General features: G+C 68.8%; 1 protein-coding gene across 1 annotated transcript; it reads right to left on the reverse strand.

Moving 5' to 3' along the window:
• Positions 1-1,436: 1,436 nt before the first annotated feature.
• LOC137466437 (Fc receptor-like protein 2) lies at positions 1,437-6,440 on the reverse strand. Its single transcript, XM_068178161.1, has 8 exons — positions 6,410-6,440; positions 5,749-5,904; positions 5,430-5,660; positions 4,941-5,198; positions 4,572-4,850; positions 3,733-4,002; positions 3,341-3,643; positions 1,437-1,531 (listed from the first exon to the last, which is right to left on the reverse strand). The coding sequence occupies exons 1-8, from the start codon at positions 6,438-6,440 to the stop codon at positions 1,437-1,439; spliced, it is 1,623 nt and encodes a 540-aa protein (XP_068034262.1).
• Between the last annotated feature and the right edge of the window lie 1,042 nt (positions 6,441-7,482).

Genomic DNA, 7,482 nt, shown 5'->3' on the forward strand with positions numbered 1-7,482 from the left:
GCCACCCAGTGTCCCCCAGTGCCCCCAGTGCCACCCCCAGTGCCACCCAGTGTCCCCCAGTGCCCCCAGTGCCACCCCCAGTGCCACCCAGTGTCCCCCAGTGCCACCCAGTGTCCCCCAGTGTCCCCCAGTGCCCCCCAGTGCCATCCCCAGTGTCCCCCAGTGTCCCCCAGTGCCCCCCAGTGCCATCCCCAGTGTCCCCCAGTGCCACCTAGTGCCACCCAGTGCCACCCCCAGTGTCCCCCAGTGTCCCCCAGTGCCACCTAGTGCCACCCAGTGCCACCCCCAGTGTCCCCCGGTGTCCCCCAGTGTCACCTAGTGCCACCCAGTGCCACCCCCAGTGTCCCCCGGTGTCCCCCAGTGTCACCTAGTGCCACCCAGTGTCCCCCAGTGCCACCCCCAGTGTCACCCAGTGTCACCTGGTGCCATCCCAGTGCCACCCAGTGCCCCCCACTGTCCCAGCACGTTGCCGTCGATGTCACCGCCGTCCCCTGGGTGGCATCTGGGGACCCTCAGCTGCCCGGGGGTGGCATTTGTGACCGCGGTGCCACCCCCGGTGCCACCCCCGGTGCCAGGTCGCCGTCCCCACTCACCCGCGGCCCTCGCGGTGGGCACCACGTGGGTGTAGAGCACCTCCCCCCCCTCGGCGGGCACCACGGGGGTCCTGCGGGGACAAGGGCGACAGTGCGGTGGCCTCCAGGTGGCATTTGGGGACACGGGGACACGCCCGGGCCCCTCCGCCACTCACCTGTCCGGGGGGGTCCTGGGGGCTGCGGGGAAAAGGGGGGCGACAATGGGGACAGCGCCAGGGGACCCCGAAATTCTCCCCCGGAAAGCCCCAAAATGTCCCGGAATTCCCCCCCAAAAAAATCCTGAAATCCCAAACCCCCAAAAAAGCCCCAAAAGCCCCAAAAAATCCTTGAAACCCCAATTCCCCCAGAACCCAAAACCCCCCGGGACCCCAAACCCCCCCGGGACCCCAAAACCCCCCCGGACCCCAAAACCCCCCAGACCCCAAACCCCCCAGACCCCAAACCCCCCGGGACCCCAAAACCCCCCAGACCCCAAAACCCCCCGGGACCCCAAAACCCCCCCAGACCCCAAAACCCCCCGGGACCCCAAAACCCCCCAGACCCCAAAACCCCCCGGGACCCCAAAACCCCCCGGGACCCCAAAACCCCCCGGGATCCCAAACCCCCCAGACCCCAAAACCCACCAGACCCCAAACGCCCCAGACCCCAAACCCCCCGGGACCCCAAAACCCCCCAGACCCCAAAACCCCCCGGGACCACAAAACCCCCCAGACCCCAAACCCCCCAGACCCCAAAATCCCCCGGGACCCCAAACTCCCCCAGACCCCAAAACCCCCCGGGACCCCAAACCCCCCGGGACCCCCCGGTGTCACCCCGTTGTCGCCAGCCCGGTGTCCCCCGTTGTCACCCACCCCTGCGGTGGCACCGCTGCCAGCCCACGATGGCACCCACGAGCAGGACCAGGGCCAGCAGGGGGCTGCCAACCCCTGCGGCCACCGCTGGGGACAGAGGGGACACTGGGGGTCACCCGGGGGCGCCGCACCCCGCAGTGACCCCCCGTGATGCCACCCGTGCCCTGTCACCTCCCTGTCACCTCCCTGCCACCCCCGTGTCACCTCCGGGGACAAACCCGGGGGTCTGAGCCCCCACAGTGATGCCACCTGTGCCCTGTCTGTGTCACCTCCCTGTCACCACCAGGGACAAACCCGACTGTCCTGAACCCCACTGTGACCCCGAGTGATGCCACCTGTGCCCTGTCACCTCCGTGTCACCTCCGTGTCACCTCCGGGGACAAACCCGACTGTCCTGAACCCCACTGTGACCCCGAGTGATGCCACCTGTGCCCTGTCACCTCTCTGTCACCCCCATGTCACCTCCGGGGACAAACCCGGGGGGCTGAGCCCCCACAGTGATGCCACCTGTGCCCTGTCTGTGTCACCTCCCTGTCACCTCCGGGGACAAACCCGGGGGTCTCAGCCCCCCGCAGTGCCCCCGAGTGATGCCACCTGTGCCCATGTGTCCCCTCTGTGTCACCAAGGACAGAGCGGGGACAAACCCGGGGGTCCGAGCCCCCCGCAGTGCCCCCGAGTGATGCCACCTGAGCCATGTCACCTCCCTGTCACCTCCCTGTCACCTCCGGGGACAAACCCCACTGTCCTGGACCCCACAGTGACCCCGAGTGATGCCACCTGTGCCCTGTCACCTCCGTGTCACCAAGGACAGAGCAGGAACAGATCCGGGGGGATGAGCTCCCCACGAGTGATGCCACCTGTGCCCTGTCACCTCCCTGTCACCTCCGTGTCCAAACCCGGGGGTCTGAGCCCCCCGCAGTGCCCCCGAGTGATGCCACCTGAGCCGTGTCACCTCCGTGTCCCCAAGGACAGAGCGGGGACAAACCCGGGGGTCTCAGCCCCCCGCAGTGCCCCCGAGTGATGCCACCTGTGCCCATGTGTCACCTCTGTGTCACCAAGGACAGAGCGGGGACAAACCCGGGGTTCCGAGCCCCCCGCAGTGACCCCCAGTGATGCCACCTGTGCCCTGTCACCTCCGTGTCACCTCCGTGTCACCTCCGGGGACAAACCCGACTGTCCTGAACCCCACTGTGACCCCGAGTGATGCCACCTGTGCCCTGTCACCTCCGTGTCACCTCCGTGTCACCTCCGGGGACAAACCCGACTGTCCTGAACCCCACTGTGACCCCCCGTGATGCCACCCGTGCCCTGTCACCTCCCTGTCACCCCCATGTCACCTCCGGGGACAAACCCGGGGGGCTGAGCCCACAGAGTGATGCCACCCGTGCCCTGTCACCTCCCTGTCACCTCCGTGTCCAAACCCGGGGGTCTCAGCCCCCCGCAGTGCCCCCGAGTGATGCCACCTGTGCCCATGTGTCCCCTCTGTGTCACCAAGGACAGAGCGGGGACAAACCCGGGGGTCCGAGCCCCCCGCAGTGCCCCCGAGTGAAGCCACCTGTGCCCTGTCACCTCCGTGTCCAAACCCGGGGTTCCGAGCCCCCGCAGTGCCCCCAAGTGATGCCACCTGTGCCCATGTGTCCCCTCTGTGTCACCAAGGACAGAGCGGGGACAAACCCGGGGTTCCGAGCCCCCCGCAGTGCCCCCGAGTGATGCCACCTGAGCCGTGTCACCTCCGTGTCACCAAGGACAGAGCGGGGACAAACCCGGGGGTCCGAGCCCCCCGCAGTGCCCCCGAGTGATGCCACCTGTGCCTTGTCACCTCCGTGTCACCTCCCTGTCACCTCCGGGGACAAACCCGGGGTTCCGAGCCCCTGCAGTGCCCCCGAGTGATGCCACCTGTGTCCCCGCGTCCCCACGTTGTCACCGTCAGTGCCAGCTCTGGGCTGAGTGCCTGGAACACGCGGTGCCCGTCCTGTCCCAGCTGGTTGGTGGCCACGCACTGGTAGGTGCCCGAATGTCCCACATCGATGTCCCCAAGCTCCAGGAGGGGACCCCGGGCCACCTCCTGGCCGTTGTGCAGCCAGGTGAAGGTGACAGGGGCTGAGCCCACCTGCACCGAGCAGCGCAGGCTCACGGGGTCACCGGCGCGCACCCGGTGTGCCGGGGGACCGGGGGTGATGGTGGCATTGGCCACGGGCACTGCGGAGACACAGACAGGGCTGGCACCGGGTGAGGCGGGATGGGGGTGACATGGGTGGGATCACCCCCAGCCCGAGGGTCCCGCTCACCCAGGACGGTGACATTCAGGGGGTCACTCTCGGCCACGCTGTCCCCGTCGCTGACCCGGCACTGGTACTGGCCGCTGTCATTGTCCCCAACGTGGGGCAGCTCCAGCCGGGGGCCGGTGCCCAGCGGTGCCGCCGAGCCCTCCCGGTGCCAGGAGAAGGACAGGGGACCTGTCCCCGCTGCCACCGTGCAGCTCAGCACCAGGCGGTCCCCCAGTGCCACCGGTCCCCCGGGGGGCTGCACCGACAGGGAGACCCCCGAGGGCGGGACCCCTGCGGGAAGGGGGGGACACCAGGGGACAGTGAGGGACCAGGGGGGTCGGGGAGGAGCAGGGGGACCCCAGGGAGGGAGAGGGGGCTTGGAAAGGAACCCCCGAGGTTTGGGGAGGGGACACCGGGAGAGGGAGGGGGGTGACACCAGGAAGGGGTGAGGGGATGGTGGCAGCTGGGGACAGTGGAGGGACCCAGGGAGGGGTGGTGGGGACCGGGGACAGGGATGAGGGGACACGAGGCAGGGATGGGGGTCCCGGGCAGTAATGGGGGGACACGGAAAAGGTGTCGGGGAAGGATGGGGGTCCCCAGGCAAGGCTGGGGGACCCGGCGAGGGAGCCGGGCAGGGATGGGGGGACCCGGGGTGGGATCGGAGAAGGGATTCAGGGACCCGGGACACGGATGGGGGACCCGGGGAAGCATGGAAGGAGCTGAGGAGGGACTCGGGCAGTGATGGGGAGACCCGGGGATGGCGTCAGACAGGGCTGGGGGTCCCCGGGCAGTCATGGGGGTCCCCAACCAGGGGACCCGAAGAGGCCGTGGGGGCTCCCCGTGCCCATCCCCGCACTCACTGCGCACCGTGACGCGGAGCAGGGCGCTGCTCTTCCGCACGGCCCCCTCCTCGGAGCGCACCTCGCAGCTGTAATTCCCAGAGTGGGAGACCCCCACGGCGGGCACCAGCAGCTGCGGGGACCCCTGCGGGCCCCCCACCACCTGCCCGTCCTGGTAGAACACGTGCAGGAGGGGAGCTCGGGGCCGCAGGGGGCTGGGGGTGCTGAGGCAGCTGAGAGTCAGGGGGGACCCCTCGGTGGGCTCGGGGGGACCCTCCAGCACCGGCACCGAGAAGAGCTCTGGGAAGGAGAGGGGAGGGGCATTTGTGACCCCAAGTCCCTGGGAAAAGGCTGTGGGGGTGTCGGGGGTGGCGGCTGTGGGGTGCTCACCCTGCACTGTCACTGTCACCGGCGCTGACTCCTCCAACCCCCAGTATTCCACCCGGCCCTTGCAGCTGTAGCGGCCGCTGTGCTTCAGCTGCAGAGGGAGCAGGGACAGCTCGGTCCCATCGCGGAGCACCCTCAGTTCCTTCCCCTCGTGGTAGAAGGACACCCTGGTGACCGCGTTGTTCCACCAGCCCCGGCAGCGCAGTGTCACCGTGTCCCCCTCCAGCAGCGCCCGCGCCGGCACCTGCAGCACCAGCCAGTCTGGGGGACACAGGGCTCCTGTCACACCCGATGGCACCGGGAGCCCCCAATGGGTCACACCAGCCTACCAGGGGTCCCCAGTTTCAGCACGGGGGTCCCCCCTCACTGGGATGCTCTGGGGTGTCCCCAGAGCAGGGGACACTCCCCAGGGAGTGACCCATGGGGCAGAGCCCACCCAGAGCCCTCGGGGTCCCCGCGGTGCCAGGCTGGGGACACCCAAACCCCCCTCACCGTCTGAGGCAGTCACGGGGGGGCTGAACCCACTGACAGGTCTGGCACACCGGTAGGTGCCACTCTCGGTGACAGTGACGTGGTCTCGTCCCTGCTGTCCCCAGCGCTGCCCGTCCTTGTACCAGGTGGTGGCACCGGCGGTCCCCGAGCCCTGGCAGGTCAGTGTCACCCGCTCCCACAGCACCGCTGGCAGCCAGGGGGGCTCCACGAGGAGCTGGGTGGTCTGGGCACCTGCGGGTGACAGGGGACACCAGCCTGCCAGGGCCAGTGTGGGGCTGGGGACAGCGGGGTGGGGACAGGGCATCCCCCGAGGACTCACCAGCGAGGCCGAGGGTCTGGGCTGGAAGGGAGAAGGGACAGGGCTGGGTGGGGGTGGCACCGTGGGGACAGCGGCACGGGGGGCGGGGTGTGGGGGCTGTCCCCGTGGGGACACCGCTTCTTGTGGGAAAGTGCTCGGGGACAGTCCCCAACAGGTCTGGGGAGGCTCCCCGGGGACAGCTCCGTGTCACAGCCGCCCACGCGCCACGTTCGGGTGGCACCACGGACACCTCCGGGACGGGGCCACCACGGCCACCCCGGCCTGGCACAGGTCACCCCCGCCAGCCCCACGGCCACACCCCCGCGGCCATGTCCCCATGGTCCCATTCCGATGGCACCTGTCCCCATGGTGCTTGTCCCCTTGTCCCTCTCCCTGCGCTCCTGTCCCTGTCCCTGTCCCCAGAGCTACCCCAGCCCCAAGGTGCCAAACCCCTCATTGCTGTCCCCAAATCCCAGTCCCCATTCCTGTCCCCCCATCCCTGTCCCCAGGGCCACCCCACAACCCCGGTCACGCTGGGGGGTCACTGGCTCTGTCCCCCACTGGCTCTGCTGGCCTTGGGGACCTCAGGGGACCCCGCAGCCCCCCTGTGCCCCCTCCCCACTGCTCTCTGCCTCACCAGGGCCCATCCCCGGGCTGGCAGGCCCGTGCCCGGGGCACTCACCCCACAGGAGCAGTGCCACCTTCCCGGCCATCCCGGTGTCCCCAGCCATGTGGACTGGCTGTCACTGGCTGCCAGGGCCACCTGTCCCCAGCCTGGTGGCTCTTGAGATAAAGGGGAAGGAAGAGAATTTACATCTCGTCCCCAGGTGGGAGGGGCGCATGGTGGGGGCAGGGTGGGGACAAGGCTGGGGGGGCAAGGTGGGACATGGGGTCGCAGGAGTGGGGGGCTCAGGGGGTTTGGGGAGCCAGGGATGGGTGTCCAGGGGAATGGGGGGGTCCCAGGGATGGGGTCCCGAGAAGGGGGAACCCCGGGCATGGGGGTGCCATGGGAATGGGGGGTCCCCAGGGCTGGGGGGACGCAGGGATGGGATTCCCAGGGGAACGTGGGCTCCAGGGATTTGGGGTCAGGGGATGGGGATGCTGGGGGAATGGGGGATCCCATGGGACAGGGGGGATCCTGGGAGACGCAAGGTCCTGGGGGAAGGGGATTTCAGGGGATGGAATGAACAGGAGAGGGTTCCTTGGGAAGGGGGTCCTGGGCCATGGAGATCCTTGGGAATGTGAGTATTGGGAATCGCAGTCCCGGGCAAGGTGGGACATAAGGAATGGGAGTCCCATGATTTCATTTCCAGGGGAATGGAAGCCCCAGGGATGGGCAGTGGCTGGATGGGCACAGGGGTCACAGCTCCTTCCCCGGGTGCCTGAGATTTTGGCGTGACCCAGAGCCCAGCACAGCCCCCCAGAGGTGCCGGTGGTTTGGGGGGGGGTCACTCCAGGTGGATTCCGAGGGGCTCTGGGTCTGTCCCCGCCCCCCAGGGACTTTTTCTTCTCTTCATTTCCATTTCCTTCCTTTTTTCTGCCACTTTCTACCCCCTCAGTTCCTTGCTCAGCGATCCTGGGGAACTCCTGAGGGGGAAACGGCTTGGGGGGGACCCCGGGGAGGGGAAAATGGGGTGGGGGGGGGCAGGGAGAGCTGGGGAGGCTGTGGGGGATGGGGGTGCCCGGCTGTGCCCCCCCAAAACACTTTCTCTCCTGCAGCAGAAGGAAGAGGCCGTTCGTGCTGCGTGTCACACG

This window comes from Anomalospiza imberbis, unplaced genomic scaffold, assembly GCF_031753505.1.
Source record: "Anomalospiza imberbis isolate Cuckoo-Finch-1a 21T00152 unplaced genomic scaffold, ASM3175350v1 scaffold_211, whole genome shotgun sequence".
In the NCBI taxonomy this organism is placed as follows: Eukaryota; Metazoa; Chordata; class Aves; order Passeriformes; family Viduidae; genus Anomalospiza; species Anomalospiza imberbis.